Genomic DNA, 23652 nt, shown 5'->3' with positions numbered 1-23652 from the left:
CAAACAGAAGACTTAATTGCCAAGTTGGGTTTTTCTTTTTCTTGGGATTCCAGATAAACACATTAATTTTGTTGAGCAACACGCAAGCCGTTAGGGTAGGTCTTCGTTGTGATTCCCTGTCTCCTTTTCTGTGGGCCTGTGTAATTAAACCATTAGCCTGGAATCCTGTGCATCCAGGCGGAAGAAATCAGTCTGGAGTAGGACAGCAGCAACGGGACAACTGCATCGAAATGGGACCATTGCATTGGCAGTGTGGAAACTCCAAAATTGTTCAGAAGAAGAGTGATATTCTGACCGAGGCTTCCCAAGAGCATGAAGCAAACTCCTGGTCCTGACAAAAACCCCTCCCATTAATTGACTGTGAATTCTCCGCATTCATATCCAACAAAGTCTTTCGAGGGAGGATTTACGGTCACAGACCTTATCTGGCTTGGAGAGCTGCCAGGCCGAGATCTGCAAAACTTGGCCAGGAGTCTCGGAGAGTCCCGAACCAATGAAGCGAACTAATGGTCTCCTGCAAACTCCATTCCCCTGTCGCTCCTCTTTTATTTCCTCTGGGAGGGGCCATTCATCGTCCACCTGTGGCCTTACTTCCATGCTGACCCCTGTTCTTTAGTTTTTCCCTTCATCTGGCAACTCTGCGCATGCGCACACTGGGAACAGGCTCCAGCTGTTCTTCTGCCCCACTGATGTCTGACTCCGAAGGCACAGCCCTGGCCCCCTCTCCGCCTCCGACGCAGAGCCCTCATGAGAGCCTTCCCCAGACTCCAGGACTGGCCCATGTTCCTCCCCAACTTTCTCACTGTCCGAATCTGCTGCCAGCTTCGTTGGCTGCTGACGGGCCACGAGAAGTGACATGCCATGAACAATTTGCACCGCTTTACACATCGTCATGTATACGAGCCGTACTTGTTAGTCAACTGTTTGTCAACTGCTACATTTACCTTGAATGTTTTAATGTCATGACTCGCCAGTCCTCCCGCCAATCAAGGTTCTTACAGCACATCATAGAGTTAAATCAAGATCAAATCCTGGCTTTTGATTCTTTTGCTCAGACCTCATGCTGAACATATAGCCCAGCTCATCTGGAATGACCTCCCTCCGGATATTAGGAATACCTCTGACCTCCGCTCCTTCCGTATTAAGCTTAAGACCCACCTATTCCAAGCAGCTGGCCTGGCTCAACTTTGATTTAACCATATCGCTCTTGACGGGTTTTTAACTGGGTATTTTAATTCATTTAATTTCTAGGGGTTTTTAAATACAGTATTTTAATTGTTTTTATCAATCGATCTCCTCCTTTTGTATGTCTGTATGTTTTAGTGTACCTTTGTTATATGTTTGTTTTGTTTACATATTTATTTCGAATGTTTCGTTGTACGCCGCCCCGAGTCCTTCGGGAGAGGGCGCGGCTAAGAAATAAATATATTATTATTATTATTATTATTATTATTATTATCTTCTTCATGCCAACCTTAAATGATTCTAAACTGAATGTTACTATAGCAATAGCACTTTATATACCTCCCCATGGTGCTTTACGTCACTCTTTGTGTGGTTCACAATTATTATTTATTTTATTTATTTTATTGAACTTATTAGTCGCCCCCTCTCCCCACAGGGACTCGGGGCGACGTACAGAGCAATAATCAAGATAGCACCATAAAATCGTGCAGAGGAGGTAAAAATAAGTCCATAAATAAGCATACTTACAAAGTTTAAAACCCCAAAAATATTAAAAACAAAATTTCCCATTGTCAGCCTCTTGCCCCCCAACAGTCTGGATCGTCATGTTATCACGGAAGGATGGAAGGCTGAGTCAATCTTGAGCCGGTCAGAATCAAACTCTTAACAGTGAGCAGAATTAGCCTGTGATACTGCATTCTAATCAATGCACCACCAGAGCTCTTGTAGCAATAGTCCTTAGACGTATATACCGCTTCACAGTGCGTTTACAGCCCTCTCTAAGCGGTTTACAGAATCAGCCTCTTGCCTTCAACAATCTGCGTCCTCATTTGACCCACCTCGGAAGGACGGAAGGCTAAGCAGTTTACAGAGTCAGCCTATTGCCCCCCAAAATCTGGGTCCTTATTCCATCCAAAGGATGTAAGACTGAGTCAACCTTGAGCCAGTCAGCATCAAACTCCTGGCTATGGGCAGAGTTAGCCTGCAATACTGTATTCTAACCACTACGCTACCACGGCTCCTTAATTGACCATTCTTCCCTGAACGGAGTTGTATGTTGGGTTCTTTTGAACGCTGTTGTTGTTAGTTGCGATACCATCGTGCCCCCATGGACCACATTCCTCCAGGCCTTCCTGTCCTCTACCACCCCCCAGAGACCATTTAAGCTCTCACCAACTGTTTCGGTGACTCCATCCAGCCGCCTCCTTCTCTCTTGTCCTTTCTTCTTTTGCCCTCCATCGTTCCCAGCATGAGGCTCTCCTCCAGGGAGGCCTTCTTCCTTCTCATCAGGTGGCCAAAGGATTTGAGTTTCCTCTTCAGGATCTGGCCTTCTAAAGAGCAGTCAGGGTGGATCTCTTCTAGGACTGACCGGTTGGATGGCCTTGCACTCCAAGGGACTCAATGCAGGAGTCTTCTTCTCTAGCACCAGAGTTCAAAGGCCTCCATTCTTTGGCGCTCAGCCTTCCTTATGGTCCAACCTTCACAGCCATACATACATACATACATACACAGTCATACATATATACAGCCATGCATATATACAAATGCTGACAACTAGGCAAAGGCCAAGATTAATGTCACTTATACAAGGGCACCTAAACTACCTTTGTCGTAAAGCTCTTCTTTCTACCCTACAAACCCAAACAAGACAGCTTGGAGCCCCTGAAATATCTCTGTTCCTAACATGCACGCCAGCGAATTCATCCGGATAATATGCTTTGCTCTGAATTTTCCTTTTCTCGTGAAATGAGATGAAGCTGTTGCCATAGAAATGCACGAAGTGAAAATCGCTGACTTCCAAGTTCCACTGTGGGCTCTGAATGGAATCAAGTCACTGCTTTTTTTTTTTAGTTTAGAAAGGATCCCAATTAAAATATCCTTCAACCTCAAGGGATGCCATCACGGCTCCACAGATGAATGTATATGGGTACAATGCTGACATTTGCTTGAAAATGATGCCTTTTTGTTACTTTCCAGCCCAGAGTTGACTTGCGCAAAGCTCTTGTGCTACTCCATTTGTAGCTTTCAAAGGCAGACTGCCCCCTTCCTCACTGTTGTGGCCTGCCAGCGGCCAGCAAAGCTGGCAGCAGATTTAGACAGTGAGGAGGTAGGGGAGGAACATGGGCCAGTCCTGGAGTCTGGGGAAGGCTCTGATGAGGGCTCTGTGTCGGAGGCAGAGAGGGGGCCAGGGCCGTCTGACAGTTATCAGCTGCCTTCAGAGTCAGACATCAGTGAGGCAGACGAACAGCTGGAGCCTGTTCCCAGTGTGCGCCTGCGCAGAGTTGCCAGAAGAAAAGAACAAATCCGAAATCAGGGTCGACTTGGGAGTAAGGCCACAGGTGGACGATGAATGAATTTTATTACCCAGAGGAAATAAAAGAGGAGCGAAAGGGGAGTGGAGTTTGCAGGAGACACTTAGTTCGCTTCATTGGTTCGTGACTCTCCGAGACTCCTGGCCAAGTTCTGCAGAGATCGGCCTGGCAGCTCTCCAAGCCAGAGAAGGTCTGTGACCGTAAATCCTCCCTGGAAAGACTTTGCTGGAGGTGAATGAGCAGAATTCACAGTCAATTAATAAAAGGGTTTTTGTCGGGACAAGGAATTTGCTTCATGCTCTTGGGAAGCCTCGGTCAGAACACTCACTCTTAACTATATCTCCCTTTCTAATTTTTTGGTTGGGATTTTTTGCCGTGTGAGAATCCCCAAATTGTCAGTTTGCTTTGCTTTGCCGTTAATCTCCCTGTTGCTATCAAAAGCAACATATATATCTAGCTCTTCCCCACGTGATGCCCTTGTGTAAGTGATATTAATCTTGGCCTTCGCCTGTTTGTCAGCATTCATAAGTTAAGAACCCAGCATAGCACTCCATTCAAGGCAAAATCGCCAAGTTTAGGAGGCCCGATAGCAACCGTTGCTATTTGTGGGCCGTGAGTGGATCCTGTTCCCATTCCATTGCCTTGGATGGAAGGTCTGTTTTGGAATAGAGCACCAGTAGATAATTTAGAAACTGCAAAGTAGTGACTGGTAGCAATGTATTGGGAGTGCCTGCAAAAACAGCAGATAACGGTCAAAGATTAGGGACCCTTTCTGATTTTGTTGCTGTTGCAAGATACACCTCACATACTAAGTAGTACGCGTTCTGACCTAGGCTTCCCCAAAAAGCATGAGGCAGATTCCTGGTCCTGGCAAAACCTCTTTTATTAAATGAATGTGAATTCCTCTCGTTCGCATTCAGCAAAGGCCTGGTAAACAGTCTTTCAAAAGTGAATTTATGACCACAGACCTTATCTATCTTGGAAAGCTGTCATGTAAATATTTTCCAAACGCAGTGCAGTGCGAGGAAAGACTTGGCACAGAGTTTCTGGGATTCACGGACAGATCTTCACACTCCTGAAACGACTCTAACGAACGCACGCATTGTTTCCTGCAAAAGCCCACTCCCCTTTCACTCCTCTTTTATTTCCTGTGGGAGGGGCCATTCACCATCCACCTGTGGCTTTTCTCCCATGTCGACCCTGATTTCGGATTTGTTCTTTTCTTCTGGCAACTCTGCGCAGGCGCACACTGGGAACAGGCTCCAGCTGTTCTTCTGCCTCACTGATGTCTGACTCTGAAGGCAGCTGAGAACTGCCAGACGGCCTTGGCCCCCTCTCTGCCTCAGACACAGAGCCCTCATCAGAGCCTCCCCCAGACTCCAGGACTGGCTCATGCTCCTCCCCAGCCTCCTCACTGTCCGATTCTGCTGTCTGCTCCGCTGGTGAGCCACAACAGTGAAAAATTCAGTGGGTGTCCCTTTGCTTCACAGTACTGTCTTTATATCATTAAGTGAAACAAGCCAGAAATTGTAAGCTTGTTAAAAAGTGTTTTGTTTCAGAACACAGAGGTGCGTTCGTACATTCTTTTAAGTCAGCAGCCCCCAACCTTTTGAGTACCAGGGACCTGTTCTGTGGGGAGAGGTTTTCCCGCGGACCAGAGGGGGTGCGGTTTCACATGCTGCCTTCATCCTGGGGATGGGGCTTCGCTTGTTTGCGCGGCCCAGTTTCTGGCATGCTGCGGACCGGTGACGGTCCACGGACCGAGAACTGGGAACCCCTGTTTTATGCCATGGTGTGTTTTTACTATGGTTCACTGGATCAGCGGTCGGTTTCATAGATTATTTGAAGATGAATTCAGATTAAATGATAAAAAGGAGTCCGTATTGTCCGAGAAGTACAGGAAGTCACCTGGAAATTTTGGCCAACTTTGCACAGGATATAAATGGAGAGAAATTAGTAATGTGAATTCCATAGACTTTTGCGAAGCCTTTTTCCGCTTCTGTTTCCTCTTTCATAGTTGGGCAGTGAGCTTACATATCAAAGTTGGGGGTGGGGAGGTAGGTTTAGCCACCTCTAAGCTTATTTTTTCCCCACAAACTTGATATGTAATTTTTTCATGACAGAAATCTTTATTTTTCTGTTACGAATCTGCTGCGTTGAGAGTCCGCTCAGTTGGGCAGCTTAGAAACATGACAATAGATTGAAAGGCAAAACAAAGAAATGCATTTTTTGGAGACCTTAGGACCTGGGGGAGAGCATTTGCCGATGGATCTCCCTGTCTTTTTTAAAAAAAGATATCCTTTTAATACGCTACCCTCGTGTCTTTTTACTTTCTTCCTTGGGCCCTTTTTATTGCTGACTCTGGTTCTTCCATAGGATGTTGAGCGTCTGAAAACCAATCCATAATTCAGGAGCCTTTTATCTCCGTATTGGAACACGCATTTCCAAATAGGTTTAAATGCCCTGCTGTGAACTTCCCAGGAGCCCTTGAGCTGTGTGTTACGGATGTGTGCCAGCTTTCGTTGTGGGGCTCCGATGGAGGGGAGGGAATCTGGGTCTTACATTGTAATTCAAAGAAGAATTCCCCAATCCAGAAATTCTCGGTAGGATGGCCTACTTTTTTGACATCTTATCTGTCTCCACGCTTTCTGTGGATTTTTTTTTTTTTTTACAATTCTGACTCCATTTGGCAGACTGTAGAAAGTGCTTATCTGCAGCCTTGCTAATCTGTTGTGTCAAATGTTATCCCCCCCAATATGCCTCTAATTGAATTTGATTCATCGTTGTTCGGCAGTTTCTGAATACCGTATATTTTGGAGTATAAGATGCACCTTTCCCCCCAAAAAAGAGCGTGGAAATATTGGTGCGTCTTATACGCCAAATTTTGGCCTCCCGAAGTCCCGCCCCCGCATCCCATTTTTGTGAAAAATGGGCAAGAAATGGACCGTTTCCCCCCAAAACAGAGGCATTTTTTTTACTTCCCCCAGTCCCCAGAAGCATTCTACAGGCTTCAGCAGGGCTAGGGGAAAGCAAAAATGCCCTCGTATTTGCAAAAAATAGGCCATTTTCCAGCTGTTTTTTGCAAAAAAAATTGAGAAGACAAAACCTTTTTTTCTTACTTACCTCTTAGAAATCTTGGTGCGTCTTATACACCGGTACGTCTTATAGCCCGAAAAATACGGTAACTGATAAAGTATCTTCAACACTGATTGTTGGTAACTGCTTCTTTGGGTTCCTGTAAGTTTATGCTTCTGTCATCGGCAATAGTATCTATTTTGTAGTGAGGTCTCTCTTTTTTAATGCTTTTGATTTTTCCAAACATTTCCCAAGCATTCCAGTGACTCTTGTGCTACATTTGGTTGTATTATTTTACTATTATTTTTGTGGTGGTGGGGGGTTGTATAGAGCAGTTGTGAGCCACCTGGAGTTGTGCTTCTTAATAGGGGTGGGCATGTAAGTCTTATAAATAAATATCCGTGAATTCAGTTCCTGAATAGCTCACTAGCATTTCAAAACTGGAATCTGGTAAGAACTTCGAATGACTTCCCACAAGAACCAATATGAAAAGCAAGCTAATAAAATGGCTGATAAAATGAAACAAAATGAACAAATCCATAGGGTTCAAGCAGGATTATTTAGCAGTTGAGAAGTCTACCAAGCAATACTGGTTCTATTTATTTGAAATATTTATTTATACAGCCCCCCAACTCAAACAAATGTGGCTTTCTTGAGGAAAGTATTACTGTTGTTTATGATAGTTCTCGGCACTCTCTGAACTTGGTTATGTCCTTGCAGACGTTTCACTACCCAGCTAGGTAGCATCTTCAGTGTATGACATTTTTGCACATCACATTTGTAATAGACATATCTTTCATGAGTCATATTTTGGAAGACAAGTATACTTTGCTGAATACTTAGTAAACCATTCAGTAGAAGATAGGAATTGTACATTCCCTGCCCTGATTGTTCCCCAGAGTTCTTGGATGGTAAATGTGTATGTTTGTTTCTTTCAGGTATCCTGAATCCAAAGAATCCTAAAGAAGCGCCAAAATCCTTCAGCTTTGACTACTCGTACTGGTCCCATACCTCGGTAAGAATGCTAGTTGTCTTGAACCCAGATTCCTTTGGAAAGTATGATCTGTAAGCCGATGTAGCTGGATGGGTGGATATTTCTCTCTTTTCAGCCCTCCAGCCCACAGCTGCTTTTCTCCTCTATTGCGATTTTAGCTTTTTTAAGAGCCAAGGTTACTCCTTGATCTAAATGCCTTTTCCAGCCTGGAATCAGAAATATTAAATTTCATAGGAGGTATAAGTGTGTCCAAGGATGGCTTTGCAGAGAGAGAGAGAGGATTAGCCCATGGAGCTCTGAGGAGGAATGTGAACAGCAAACAATTTCCATGTAGGAGTCTATGTTTAAACTTCCTCTTGGAATGTTTATAACTCCGTAAAAGATGAGTTTTCAGTTAGCGTAGCTTATTAAGAGCACTGCTCCCCACCCCCAATTCCACTCCTAGCAGACAAAGTCATGAAAGCAGAGTGGTATCTAGGCCCTGAAGCCCCCATATCCCTTGTGGAAGCTGCAGCTGAGATTTTACTGACTTCCAACAATTGTTGGATTTTGAGGTATCGCCATCAGTTATTCTCCGAAGATCAAAACGATAAAAAATGGATTTTCCTATTCACAGCGCTTTGGGCCCTGTGATTTATCCAGAAAATGAAAATCTTTGCATTGGAAAAAGCAGGCAACTAAATATTTTAAGCTTCCATGTAGATAAAAATGTTAAATCTCCACAAAACCTGTTTTTTAAAAAAATCAAACAAAGTAGGAGTTTCCCATATAGGTTTTCCCAGAAAAGAAACCCGGAAAAGTTTGCAGCGAAACTGTCTCAGAGACACCCATATTTTGCCTTTGAGATAAAGTAAGCTACTGCACAAGAAATATCTTTACTCATGAATGATTCACAAAGGAAATGTGAAATATCTTATTAGGTGAAATATCCTTTTTTTCCCCCAAGTCTTTTGGAAATATTCTTAAAAATAGTACAATGGGAGACAAGAAGCTTAAGCATCTTCCAGTGGTGGGATTCAAAAATTTTTACTACCAGTTCTGTGGGCATGGCTTGGTGGGCGTGGCTGGGAAAGGTTAATGCAAAATCTCCATTCCCTCCCCATTCCAGGAGAAGGATAATGTAAAATCTCCATTCCCTCCCCACTCCAGGGGAAGGATACTGTAAAATCTCCATTCCCTCCCCACTCCAGGGGAAGGATACTGCAAAATCCCCATTCCCTCCCCACTCCAGGGGAAGGATACTGCAAAATCTCCATTCCCTCCCCACTCCAGGGGAAGGATACTGCAAAATCCCCATTCCCTCCCCACTCCAGGGGAAGGATACTGCAAAATCCCCATTCCCTCCCCACTCCAGGGGAAGGATACTGCAAAATCCCCATTCCCTCCCCACTCCAGGGGAAGGATACTGTAAAATCCCCATTCCCTCCCCACTCCAGGGGAAGGATACTGTAAAATCCCCATTCCCTCCCCACTCCAGGGGAAGGATACTGCAAAATCCCCATTCCCTCCCCACTCCAGGAGAAGGATAATGTAAACTCTCCATTCCCTCCCCACTCCAGGGGAAGGATACTGTAAACTCTCCATTCCCTCCCCACTCCAGGGGAAGGATACTGCAAAATCCCCATTCCCTCCCCACTCCAGGGGAAGGATACTGTAAAATCCCCATTCCCTCCCCACTCCAGGGTAAGGATACTGTAAAATCTCCATTTCCTCCCCACTCCAGGGGAAGGATACTGTAAAATCTCCATTCCCTCCCCACTCCAGGGGAAGGATACTGCAAAATCCCCATTCCCTCCCCACTCCAGGGGAAGGATACTGCAAAATCCCCATTCCCTCCCCACTCCAGGGGAAGGATACTGCAAAATCCCCATTCCCTCCCCACTCCAGGGGAAGGATACTGCAAAATCCCCATTCCCTCCCCACTCCAGGGGAAGGATACTGTAAAATCCCCATTCCCTCCCCACTCCAGGGGAAGGATACTGTAAAATCCCCATTCCCTCCCCACTCCAGGGGAAGGATACTGCAAAATCCCCATTCCCTCCCCACTCCAGGAGAAGGATAATGTAAACTCTCCATTCCCTCCCCACTCCAGGGGAAGGATACTGTAAACTCTCCATTCCCTCCCCACTCCAGGGGAAGGATACTGCAAAATCCCCATTCCCTCCCCACTCCAGGGGAAGGATACTGCAAAATCTCCATTCCCACCCCACTCCAGGGGAAGGATACTGCAAAATCCCCATTCCCTCCCCACTCCAGGGGAAGGATACTGTAAAATCCCCATTCCCTCCTCACTCCAGGGTAAGGATACTGTAAAATCTCCATTTCCTCCCCACTCCAGGGGAAGGATACTGCAAAATCCCCATTCCCTCCCCACTCCAGGGGAAGGATACTGTAAAATCTCCATTCCCTCCCCACTCCAGGGGAAGGATACTGTAAAATCCCCATTCCCTCCCCACTCCAGGGGAAGGATACTGTAAAATCCCCATTCCCTCCCCACTCCAGGGTAAGGATACTGCAAAATCCCCATTCCCTCCCCACTCCAGGGGAAGGATACTGTAAAATCCCCATTCCCTCCCCACTCCAGGGGAAGGATACTGTAAAATCCCCATTCCCTCCCCACTCCAGGGTAAGGATACTGTAAAATCTCCATTCTCTCCCCACTCCAAGGGAAGGATATTGCAAAATCCCCATTCCCTCCCCACTCCAGGGGAAGGATACTGCAAAATCCCCGTTTCCTCCAGATCAGCTGGGACTCGGGAGGCAGAGAATAGATGGGGGCAGGGCCAGTCAGAGATGGTATTTACCGGTTCTCCATACTACTCAAAATTTCCGCTACTGGTTCTCCAGAACTGGTCAGAACCTGCTGAATACCACCGCTGGTATCTTCCCTTGGAACTGAGTTTTGAAAACAGCGTTTAGGTGGGTGTTGTTTTGCCTAGACAACTCTCCAATACACAACTCCTAATAACTGGCAATTCCACCCTTTAAACCAGCTTGTCCAACTTCTTTTGTGCTTTGTCTATTTCCAAGATGATACGGTGGCGGTCTGCATCTAATGCCAGATAAGCACTTGGCCTTATTTTTGGTGAGGTTTTATTGTTTTTGAAGTGCAGGAGGCAACGAGCGCGGTCACATCATGGTGGCTGCTGCGTTGCAATATTTTGGGGGAGGGCTTATTTTGGGGGGAGGGATTATTTTAGTGCATGCGCTCAAAAGCCCGATTGGACTTATTATCCGGGGAGGTCTTATTTTGGGGGAAACGGTACTAATTATGACATTCTTTCCTAGGTCTCAATATCATCAGTGCAAGAAGAAAATAGCAATATTAACTGTACCAGGTTGTTGGAAATCCAATGTTTATTAAGGGCATTGCTGGACTTATAGAGAGTCCTTTCCTTCCTCAATCCCCTTGAAATTCTATGTTCAACCCTCTAAACTCTCCTGCTTCTTCTTCCTCATTTCTTTCTCTTGTTAAATAAGTAAAAATGTTGATTTTTCTCCTTGTTTGGAGACATTCTGCTTCATTTATTCCTTCAGTGGGGGGAAAATTTTCTCCTGGTCAGCTGTTGCTCCAAATTATGTCCCTCGTAAAGGCTTTATTTATTTATTTGTTTTTAAAAAGCCATTCCCCCCCCCCCCAATCCATTTGCTTTTTTTGAGCTCGCTTGCCTTCTTAAAGCCTTTTGTCTGCTTTTATTTTTCCTTGGTAAAGCTGGTAAAACACAGCTGCCGTTTGTCCTGGGGTGTCTGGCTCAGGTGCCAGTTTCTGCCCCTTGATATTTTTCAATTAAGACCCGCTTGAAAGGTTGGCAATGAAGGTTGGGGCAGGACTGGCACTTCTTTAAGCTGGCAACCCTCTATAGCTCACAGAATACTCCAGAAATAGTAATGTGGAAAGATTGGAAATTGGAGTAAACTCAGAATCACTTGATTCTCAGCGGAGGCATTTGTAAGGGTTTGATATTAGGAATTTGCGCCCTCTACTACATATAGAAATAGTAAAATGTGGTTATGCCATAGTAATTTCATAGCTTGTCCTATGCCAGGCATGTCCAAAGTGTGGCCCGGGGGCCAAATGTGGCCCTTTTTCAAATTTCAAGCGGCCCGCAGCCTCTTCTCCCCACTGGAGTTATTTGTTTAGTCTTTCATAAAATACCGTATTTTTCGAAGTATAAAGATGCATCTTTTTCCCCTCAAAAAAGAGGCTAAAAATCTGGTGCATCTTATACACTGAATACAGCATTTTTTGCCTCCCAAAACTCTGCCCCCTTCACCAAAATGGCTGCGCATAGCCTTTAGGAGGTTTTCAGAGTGATCCTGGGGGCTGTGGAGGGCATAAATGAGCAAAAAACGGGCCATTTTTTGCTCAACTTTGCCCCCCCTAGCCCTCAGGAGCACTCTAGAAGCCTCTTAAAGGCTATTCATGCTCTTTAAAAAAAAGGCCCATTTTCGTGAAAAATGGGCCATTTTTGGGAGAGTGCAAAAACTTTTTTTTTATTTGCCTCTTCAAAATCTTGGTGCGTCTTATACTCCGAAAAATACGGTAGTTAATTCGCATTTAATGTTAAGGGTTCAAAGAATGCCAGGCTGAATGATCGGCCCCACACATTTTCACCTCACCAAATCTGGCCCTCCTTGCAAAAAGTTTGGACACCCCTGTCCTATGTTATCACCTCTTCCTTCATCAAGTCTTGAGACTTGAGAGTTAACAAGGTTGATACTTTATGATACAAAGCTGTTACAGAATCTAGTTGTCAAAGGACAAGGCATCAGTCCAGATGCTTCCCCTCCCTCCCTCTCCATCCATCCATCCATCCATCCACCTAACTATTCATCCATCCATCCATCCTCTTTTGAGACTGGGAATCAGAATTTCATTTTTTTAATGTGTGTGAATGTGTTCAGAGAAAAAAAAAGTAAACAGTAACGTGACAGTAAAGGTTTATCTTACCTTAAATCCCCGCAGCCTGAGGATCCTTGCTTTGCCTCTCAAAATCGTGTCTACAATGACATCGGGAAAGAAATGCTGCTCCATGCTTTTGAAGGCTACAACGTCTGTATCTTTGCATATGGCCAAACCGGAGCCGGAAAATCTTACACCATGATGGGGAAACAGGAGGAGAACCAGGCAGGGATCATCCCACAGGTAAACTGGATCTTTGCTTAATTTGCAGGTCCCAAATATTCTGGGTTTTTTGCATCAGCCTTTCAAAAGCTTGGATGATATTCCAGCTTTTCCCTTCTGCAAACAAATGTTGCCTCTGCATAATGAGAATACTGTGGGGTAAGACACCCCTAACACTCTTCAGGGTGTGTGTTCTGTTCGGATGCAGCCTGTTGTGCCTTTAAATGGCTTCTACTGTACAGCACAGTGGAGTTGCCATGATAACAGCGTCACGGTACTCCACAAGGGGGCTCTCTGATAAGGGGGAAAATCCAACATTAGAAAACTACGCTTGGTCCGGACATTTCCCCCTATAAATAAATACCCCGGGCAACGCTGGGTATTTATCGACTTGTATTTGATAAATAAATTAAAAATGCCTCTGCTACTTTCCGTCTCCTTCCAGATTGTGCGTTTGTGACACTTTGGTGGTTGGTTGTGATTCTTGAATGCCTTTTCCTGCTTCAAATGTGACCTCTGAACAATGCTTAAGTCAGAAAAGTGGTATCCAAATACTCTGGATTTTGTTTTTGTTGATTTTGCGACTGTTTTTTTCTGCTCTATTTGTTTATTACTTTTGCACTTCTTAGTGAAGTTGGGATACACTCTGCCCATTTTGAACGAAACATTGAAATGAGAGACTCCTTCCGATGCTTTTTTGGTCTTTTGTCCATCTGTCTTCTTAAAATAATTTCAAAAGGCAGGGCCATTTTGGCACGGAGAGACAGTATTTTCCAGTCTGCAATGCTGAGTTAGTTGGAAAAAAAACAACATAAAGGAGATAGGAAGAGCAAAGACTAAGCTCGTATAACTGTTTTTTTGTGAATAGTTGATCCAAATAATCTTTCTCCTCTGGGACTAAGAGCAAAAATTTTGGCCCTGTGTCTGAAAAGCACGTCAGCCATCTGATGAAACCTACGAAGGAGAAATCTGATCAGGGCTTGGTTCAAGCGTATGGATTAGATGAAATGCTAGCCAGGTGTTCAAGCTTGAGGTCCTCGGGGGGGGGGGGGGGGGGGAGGAAGTCAAAGAATCCGAAATAGAATAGGATAGAATAGAACAGAACAGAATATAGAATAGAATATAGAGTAGAACAGAATTCTTTATTGGCCAAGTGTGAATGGGCACACAAGGAATTTGTCTTTGGTGCATATGCTCTCAGTGTCCATAGAAGAAAAAATAAAATATATGCATCAAGAATCATAAGATGCAACACTTAGTGATAGCCATAGGTTACTAATAAGCAATCAAATCATACTAGGAAACAAATAAAACAATCTGAATCGTAAAGATACAAGCAACATGGTTATAGTCATAAGTGGAGAGAGATAGATACTAGGAGGGAAGAGAAGAATATTAGTAATGCAGTCTTTGTAAATTATTTGACAGTGTTGTCAAAATTAGTTGTTAAGCAGAGTGATGGCATTCGGGAAAAAACTGTCCCTGTGTCTAGTTGTTGGTGTGCAGAGCCCTATAGTGTCGTTTTGAGGGTAGGAGTTGAAACAATTTATGTCCATGATGTGAAGGGTCTGTAGATATTTTCACGGCCCTCTTTTTGACGTGATGGAAGGCAGGTTGGTAGCAATTGTTTTTTCTGCAGTTCTAATTATCTAATTAAATAATAATAATAATAATAATAATAATAATAATAATAATAATAATAATAATAATAATAATAATAATAATAATAATAATAATCTTTAATTTATAGACCGCACCCTTTCCTAAACAGGACTCGGGGTGGTGTACAGACATGTTAAAACAATGTAAATACAAAAATATAGGTAGATATACATAAATAGACAGAGGAGGTAGGTTGCATACTGTACAATAGATTAAAATTTGAATATAAATTAAAATTACCCTTAAAAATTACCCCAAAATAAGGTGTTTGCCAGGAGGTTGAAAGTGGGACTATAAATCAGCCAGGCCAGCTAATTGGAACAGGTGGGTCTTAAGTTTCTGTCGGAAGGAGCGGAGGTCCGTAGTAATTCTAATATCGGGGGGGGGGGGGAGGTCATTCCAGAGGGTTGGGCCCATCACAGAGAAGGCTCTACTCCTGGGCGCCGCCCGTTGACACTGCTTAGTGGACGGCACCCGGAGGAGTCCCTCCCTGTGGGAGCGGATTGGTCGCAGGGATGTATGAGGTGAGATGTGATCCCGCAGGTAACTAGGTCCGGTGCCATGAAGCACTTTGAAGATGGTAACCAATACCTTGAAACGCACCCGAAAAACCACAGGCAGCCAGTGCAGCTCGCGCAGGAGTGGTGTTATATGGGAGTACCTGGTCCTCCCCATGATAGCCCGCGCGGCCGCATTCTGAACTAGCTGTAGTCTTCGGGTGCATCTCAAGGGGAGCCCCATGTAGAGAGCGTTGCAGTAGTCCAGGCGAGACGTCACCAGCGCATGAGTGACTGTGCGTAGGGCGTCACGGTCCAATAGGGGGCGCAATTGGCGCACCAGGCGAACCTGGTGGAACGCCCCCCTCACCACGGCTGCCACATGGTCATCCATCGACAGCCGGGCATTGAGGAGGACGCCCAAATTGCGCGCCCGCTCCACGGGGGGCAGTTGTTCGCCCCCTATGGCCAGCGATGGGGTCCACTGGTTGAACCGGGCCGCCGGTAGCCACAGCCACTCCGTCTTGGAGGGGTTGAGTCTGAGTCTGTTGTCCCCCATCCAGACCCGAACGGCTTCCAAGCACCGGGACATCATTTCGACGGCCTTGTTGGGGTGCTTTGGGGTGGAGATGTACAGCTGTGTGTCATCAGCGTACAGGTGGTATCCAACCCCAAAACCACGGATGATCTCACCCAGCGGCTTCATGTATGTGTTGAACAGGAGGGGCAAGAGGACCGATCCCTGCGGCACCCCACAAGTGAGCGGCCTCAGGGTCAACCTCTGCTCCCCTGCCAACACACATTGCGTCCGGTCGGAGAGGTAGGAACAGAACCACCGCAAAATGGTGCCCCCTACTCCCACCCCCTCCAGCCGGCGCAATAGGATACCATGGTCGATGGTATCGAAGGCCGCTGATAGGTCTAATAGGACCAGGATAGAGGAACAGCCCCTATCTCTGGCCCTCCAGAGATCATCCACTAACGCGACCAAGGCTGTCTCCGTGCTGTGACCGGGCCGGAAGCCGGACTGGCGCGGGTCTAGATAGTCGGTTTCCTCCAGGTGACGTGGGAACTGTTGTGCCACCACACTCTCTACAACCTTCGCTAAAAAGGGAAGGTTGGAGACGGGACGATAATTAGCTAGCTCCGCCGTGTCCAGGGAAGGCTTCTTGAGTAGGGGCCTCACCACCGCCTCTTTCAAGGCGGTCGGTAAGGACCCCTCCTCCAATGAAGCGTTCACAAGACCCAGGAGCCAGTCTCGTGTAACTTCCCAGGATGCCAGTACAAGCCAGAAGGGACACGGGTCCAATAAACATTGGTTTAATTATATAGTTAATATTAATGCTCTGTATCTCAATTTGTTTCAACAGCTATTTCGGGAGGTCACAAATTGCAAATCAACTATTGTACCCCAAAACATAGAAAAATCTGATTTTTCTACACTTCTTCACACCATAGTTAGTTAGTGATTGCTTGAAAACAGAACAAGCTTGTGTTTTGTTTTGGGGTGTGTGCTGAACAAGAACTGGTCACAAATTGAAACGATCCGCTCTGTCTACCTAGACACAACTGTCTTACCTTTATTGAAATCTGTAGGTTGTGGTGTTTTGATTGACATGATCTTCTAGGATCTTTTGCTCACACTCAAGTTTCGGCACTGCATTTGTAAGAAAGGAAGCCATGGCAAATATTTTCAAAACCATATCTCTTCTATATTTATTTTGAATATAAAATTACGATTCCTAGTATCCAAACGGATAAAGTACAAAGGACTCTTCTAACAATAAATGTTAACGCTTTATGCCAGAATAGACAAGATTTCGCATAATGCTCCAACACACTGGAAGTTTTAAAGAAGAGAGTGGACAACTGTTTGTCTGAAATGGGATACGGCTTCCTACCTGAGCAGGGGTTGGACTAGAAAACCTCCGAGGTCCCTTCCAACTCTGTTATTCTGTATACTGTAATCATCACCGTTTGGAGTTGCAACCCAAATTTCCTAATTTCAATTATCTTTATTTTTTTACGGGTTGATAACTCGACGTTGCCCAGGTATTTATTTCATAGGGGGAAAATGTCTGGACCAACCATAATTTCTAATGTTGGATTTTCCCCCTTGCCAGAGGGAGACCCCTGGTGGAGTACTGTGAAGCTGTTACCAGGGCAACTCCACTGTACTGTACAGTAGAAGCCATTTTATGGCACAACAGGCTGTATCTTAGCAGAACACACACTCCGAGGGATGTTAGGGGTATCTTACCCCCACAGCATTTTTGTCCAGAGAGTAAGTCATCTGTGTAGCAAGTTTGGTTGAAATTGCTCAAGGCATTCCAGAGTTATGCTGTAATAGACACGCACACGCACACGGATTATTAGACTTGTATGCCACCTATTTCGCTGAGGTGATTCTTGGAGCTTACCCTCCTATGTACAGAGTTTTGAAGGCCGATTTCCTCCTTTTACTCAAGCTGCTTTCCCACTTGGGTGACCATGAGAAACTATACAAAGTGCCAATAGGCTTTACCTTTCATGAATTTTGGCTGGCCGACGCTAAATTAGGAATCTCTCAATGCATTTTGGAGCGGGTGGCCGAACGAGGTGGCATTGTTCTATCTAACCCAATATCCTGGTTCTCCTTTTCGCATAACTTTAGCTTGATGCTTCTCCATTTCTTTCTAGCTTTGCGAAGAGCTTTTTGAGAAGATCAACGACAACAGCAACGAGGATATATCTTACTCCGTGGAGGTAAGCGGGTTGTCTGTATGAACGAAGAGGTTGACTTGGTGGAGATTTAAATTTATGGGGTTTTTTTTCAACGTGGTGAAAAAAATCACAAAGCAGACTCCTTGTTCCAACAAAACCCCTTTTTATTAAGATAATGTGAATTCCTCTCATTCACATCCAGCAAAGTCCCGGCAAACAGTCTTTCAAGGGTGAATTTACAACCACAGACCTTATCAGGCTTGGAGAGCTGCCAGGCCGATACCTTCCAAACCCAAAGCTGTACAAGAAAATACTTGGCACTAATCTTCACACTTATTAAACAAACTAATTGTCTCCTGCAAACTCCCCTCCCCTTTCGCTCCTCTTTATTCTGTATGGGAGGAGCCATTCACTGTCCACCTGTGCCTTTACTCCGAGTCGACCCTTGTTCCTTAACTGTTCCCTTCTCCTGGCAGTTCTGCACATGCGCCCATCGGGAACAGGCTCCAACTGTTCTACCCACTGATCTCTGACTCTGAAGGCAGCTGATAACTGTCAGATGGCCCTGGTCCCCTCTACCACTTTTACCACTTCTCTTGCCCCTTCCCGATCCCCTCTCGTGACACCCAACTTTTTCAAGAAATGAGAAGAGTGGACGATGGCAGCTGTTCTTCAGAGGAAACTATCTTGGGCAGTCTTAAAAGAGTGGCTCGGTTTTATATAAGATGGCTCCTTGACCTCAGAGCTATTTGTGTGGGTCCTTACCTCATCGCTTCTTGCAATTCCTCTCATCTTTCCCTTTACATACCTGAGTGATCTAGAGAAGCTCTCAAAATACTTATTGATGTCTTGGCCCTAAGTGCTCTTGTGATGAATAATGGAGTTTTTCTAAATCAGCACTTATGAATCAACTTTTGGAACTCCCATTTTGCTTTCCATTACCTGCCTCTTCTGTCCAGATAGTCCTCGACTTACAACAGTTCATTTAGTGACCGTTCAAAATTACAACAGCACGGGGGGGGGAGGGAAATGACTCATGACCCTTTTTCACACTTAACGACCGTTGCAGCATCCCCATGGCCATGTGATCAAAATTCAGATGCTTGGTGTCAACTCATAAAATTGCCATGGTGAAGAAAGGGGTGAGGGGAGCGCATTCCATGCATACCTTCGGCTAGAGTCGGATCTCAGATTATTACAGCGGGCTTGTGAGGGGTGCACCTCATTGGAGAATGTGATTTATGACACAGACTGAGGAGAGGGAAGGAACAGGGGTAAAGTTCAGCTATAATTCAAATGAGATCTGACTGCAATAGGGTATTGCCAAAATGGAGCTCCTAAACTCACTTAACGTATGTCTCAGCAGCAGAAATCTTGGGCTCAATTGTGGTCGTAAATTGAGATCTACCTGTACTAGCAATCCTCCCCCCCCCCCCCCCCGTGTCACAATTTTCTATTGTTGTCCCTTTCTTGTAGGTCAGTTACATGGAGATCTACTGCGAGAGAGTTCGAGACTTGCTGAACCCCAAAAACAAAGGGAATTTGCGGGTCCGGGAACACCCACTGCTCGGGCCGTATGTGGAAGATCTGTCCAAGCTTGCTGTCACTTCTTACACCGATATCGCAGACCTCATGGATGCTGGGAATAAAGCGAGGTTAGTGTCTTTGCACTTCAGGGCTCTTGCAGCTTGTACAGGTACTCCTTGACTTACAACGGTTCATTTAGTGACCGTTGAAAGTCATAACGGCACCGAAAAAAAGCGACTTAGGATCGTTTTTCACACTTACGGCCTTTGCAGCATCCCCGCGGTCACATGATCAAAATCCAGGCGCTTGGCAACTGGCTCATACTTATGACCGTCGCAGCGTCCTGGGGTGTGTGTCACGTGATTCACTTAACAACTGTGGCAAGAAAAGTCGTAAAATAGGGGAAACTCACTTAACTAATGTTTGATATAGCAACCTCAATTTTGGGCTCAGTTGCGGTCTTAAGTCCAGGGCTAGTTTCATACCTAATTGTGGGGCCGGACGGGGAGGAAATATTTGAAATCTTGATTTGTGAAATGATCATCTTCTCACTGTTGGTAGTCTAATATATTCACATTGAAATGATGCCTCTTGCAAACAGAATTATAACGATTGCGCCATTTGGGTGAAATATCAAAGTAAACTTACTTACGGGAACATTTTCTGGTTGGCTATTCTAGATCTAAAAGAACTTTTCGACTGAAATATCAGCTTGCTATATCAAAACAGGCTTATTAAGAAAATGATTGCTAAGAGTGCATTATTATGGCTGCAAAAGTTGATGGGAGTTGCCAGAGATGTCCAAATGGACTATGTCAGCATTGATAAAAGAAAAAAAAAACCATAATTACTTTAGTTTCTACCGTACTTGGAAACCACTTCTGGACTTTGCGCTTGAGGTGGGAAAAAAACGAAATGTTGATTTTGAGCTTTACCAATAGATTTGTTGTTATAGAAATGGCTATTTTGTTACTATTATCTAAAAGTAAAAAGTAGAGGTTTGATGTTACTATCTTATTCTACTGCACCAAAGGGAGTTGGGAGTCAATGCCTTTTTTTTTCTTTTCCCCTTTTTCCCCCTACATTTTTTCCTTCCCTTTTCTCTCCCCTATTTTTCCTACTGTTTGTTTTTGCATTTTTGTATTTTACATTATAAACTGATTAAAAAGGACCATTTGGAAAAAAGACTGCATTATTAAATTCCTTCCGGTGATTGTATTAATGTTGGTGGCGATTATAAAATTTAAATTTAGTTGTGCCTAAAGCATTTGAAAAGAAAGGGGAAAAGAAGCTTCATTACAGAAGCAGGCAAAACTTTCTCACCTCTCATGGAAAATGCCCTCTGATTTAAGGCAAAAAAGAATCCTCTACCCCAGTTCCAGTCACTGTTCACCTACTTTGCTCCAGCTCCACTTAGTTGTTCCTCGATTGTCCCAGCTTTGTGGCAGCCATCTTCAGGCTGTCTTTTGTCATCGCCGTTGCTGAGACAGCTGCGATTCTCCGCGACCTCAGAGGGTGCCCCTCTTTGCTTCACCGCCCCTACAAGGCAACTTTGGCTCCTCTCAGAGCCCACAAACAGGGAGAAATCAGCACAGGGAATGTGCATTCCCTGTGTCTGATATCGGCACGACATCAACCGGAAGTGAAAATACCCTCTGGTTTGTGTGGCTCCACCATTTAGCTAAGATCTGTTCCCCTTTACAAGGGAGAATACTTGGGGAAATATTCTCTGTCTGACCCGAAGTGTGTGTGTGTGTGTTCATAACTTTTATTGTATCAATGTATCAAATACAAGGAAAAATAAAAATAGGAAATTAAGATAGGGAAAAAGAGAGGAGAAAAGAAAATAATGAGGTACAAGAGGAAAAAAGAAAGAAGCGCTGACTTCCGACTCTTTTTAACACAGTACAAGATTACAACATTCCAGCCCCAACTTTTTACTTTTACATATTAGTACAGGGGTCGGCAAACTTAAACACTCAAAGAGCCATTTGGACCCGTTTCCTACAGTAAAGAAAATAGCGGGAGCAACAAAGGTCCTAATCAGAAGCCCCCTGTTCAATTCTGGAGCTGACCAGAAGTTCAGTTCCCCCACCATAGAGTCTCCTCCTAGCGCGGCGTACTTTTCCCTCTACCTGTCATAACCGAAAGCCCTATCAATTGTGGAGAGAACTGGAAAACCCTCCCCTTGCCATAGAGTCTTCTTCTGGCACACTGTGCTTCTCTCCCCCTCCGCCCCAGAAGCTCCTCTCAAAATTGTGGCGCCGACCGGTGACGGAGCCGCAGCAGAGGGAGGAAAGAGCCACATGCGGCTCCAGAGCCACAATTTGCTGACCCCTGCATTAGTATATAACGTGCTATTTCTATGAGGACAGATTTATCTAATCAGCAAAACCAAAGTCAATGTTTCGGGGTTGTTGTTTTTTTGCATCATAAGCACAAAATCCATAAATATATTCTCCTCTTTGAGTAAAGCAATTGATGTAAACATTTCTGCTTTAGCTTCTTGCCTTATCTTTTATCTTTTGTATTCTCTTAAGCATAAAAATGCCTTCCCTTTTTCCTTCCCAAGGACGGTAGCGGCCACCAACATGAACGAGACCAGCAGTCGCTCTCATGCTGTCTTCACCATAGTTTTCACTCAGAAGAAGCACGATGGTGAAACCAACCTTTCCACCGAGAAGGTAATCTATTTCGTCTCCCTGGAAAATAGCCGCTGGACTCGATCCTTGCAATGGATCCAGAGCTCCTGGGACACTCTGACAGCTGTTTTTCTAGGAATAGGATAGGAGGGAATACCATAAATCTCTTGGAAAATCTTTGGAAAACTCATTCCCCCACCCCCTTTTTTTTTAAAAAAACCCACCTTTTCTTGAGTTGGCTATACCATATTTTTGGGAGTATAAGACACACCTTTTTCCCAGAAGCACACTGCAGGCCAAATATGGGCCCTTTTTTGGTGAAAACGGAACGTGCGGAGAGTTTGGGAGGGTGAAAACAGGCACGGAGGCCAAAAGCTTTTTTTTTTCTTGTTTTCCTCCTCTAAATCTAGGTGCGTCTTATAATCTGAAAAATACGGTAATTAAAGTTCTAACGGGAATTGCATGTTTAAAAAAACGCACATCCCCAGTGGGAGAGAAGCTTTCCAGCCTGGGATAATACTTTGGAAAACCACAACAAAAAGCAGACCATTTATTGAGCACTGAATATCCATGAAGGCTGTACCGGCCCCATGGAACGTTATCCAATCCCGGTCCTGTTGGATCCTCTCAAATTACAACCATCTGATCAGTTGTTTTTCCTCTGGGTCGTAGTCCTGAACGGTTCCTGCCTCTTCTTTCCAGGTGAGCAAAATCAGTCTGGTGGACCTCGCCGGGAGTGAGAGAGCTGACTCTACCGGTGCCAAAGGGACTCGATTAAAGGTATAATCTCCCACGGATGGGGTCTGGTGGGCAGGTGGCAAATAGGCATCATTCGTCAGTTTACAGGATAGCCCCCACCCCCTCCTCCAGCAGTGCCTGAAGTTGCCCTCTTGATCATGATCTCACCAGTGTGATTCCTTGATGGGCTCTTTTGCCCCTTTTTCTGAGAGACCAACTCCTGCCTCCTCATCTTCAAAGCTCCAGCTCTGACCTAGGTTTCCCCAGCAGCACGAAGCCAAGTCCTTGTCCCGATAAACAGTGGATTCCTCTCCAGCAGAGTCTTTCCTCTCCCACACAGTGTTTCAAGATAGTTCACAATTACCGACCTTTATCAGGCTTGGCATGTGCGAGGCCGATATCTTTCAGACGCCGCAATACTTGACAAGAATGCAGGAATAAACAAATTGCCTCCTGCAAACTCCACTCCCCTTTCACTCCTCTTTTATTCCTTATGGGATGGGCCATTCACCATCCACCTGTGGCCTTCCTCCCAAGTCAACCCCAGTTCTTTAGCTCTTCCCTTCATCTGGCAACACTGCGCACGCGCACACTGGGAACAGGCTCCAGCTGTTCTTCTGCCCCACTGATCTCCGACTCTGAAGGCAGCTGATAGCTGGCATACGGCCCTGGCCCCCTCTCTGTCTCCAACACAGAGCCCTCATCAGAGCCTCCCCCAGACTCCAGGACCGGCCCATCTTCCTCCCCAACCTCCTCACTGTCCGAATCTGCTGCCAGCTCTGCTGGCCTCACGCGGGCCACAACAACTCCCTGCCAGCTTCAGGAATTGTGCTTGAAGAACTGACTGTTGTCCTCTTCAGCCATTGTTTACTGGAGACCCGACCCCTGGGCAGATCCAGGCATTAAAGATCCCTGCTGCAGTTGAAATCAATCAACACCCCAGCCCGCTTAAGGACAGGGAAGCAAGGTTGTGTTTCCCCACTGTCTGGCCTTTGAGCAATGTTTGTTTCCCTCTGATTCCCATTCCAGGAAGGGGCAAATATCAACAAGTCCCTCACCACACTGGGGAAGGTGATTTCGGCCTTGGCGGAAGTGGTAAGTCCAGATTTTTTGGAGCTCCTTAAAAAAGAGGGTTGCTTATTGGGACTTAGTCCCAGGTGAGATGTGAGTCATGTGTGTGTGTGTTTGTGTG

General features: G+C 45.2%; 1 protein-coding gene across 6 annotated transcripts in view; it reads left to right on the top strand.

Moving 5' to 3' along the window:
- KIF1B (kinesin family member 1B) overlaps positions 1-23652 on the top strand; it is a 145406-nt gene that overhangs the window by 13918 nt on the left and 107836 nt on the right. For all 6 annotated transcript variants that reach the window (XM_081955491.1, XM_081955493.1, XM_081955494.1 and 3 more), the window contains exons 3-9: positions 7511-7587; positions 12533-12712; positions 17530-17595; positions 19030-19208; positions 21653-21764; positions 22425-22502; positions 23490-23555. In XM_081955491.1, coding sequence (XP_081811617.1) covers positions 7511-7587; positions 12533-12712; positions 17530-17595; positions 19030-19208; positions 21653-21764; positions 22425-22502; positions 23490-23555 — 758 coding nt within the window. The remainder of the gene's footprint in view (positions 1-7510; positions 7588-12532; positions 12713-17529; positions 17596-19029; positions 19209-21652; positions 21765-22424; positions 22503-23489; positions 23556-23652) is intronic.

This window comes from Natrix helvetica (genome assembly GCF_964273705.1).
Source record: "Natrix helvetica genome assembly, chromosome: 5".
Taxonomy (NCBI): Eukaryota; Metazoa; Chordata; class Lepidosauria; order Squamata; family Natricidae; genus Natrix; species Natrix helvetica.
This window is presented reverse-complemented; position numbering and strand designations above follow the sequence as displayed.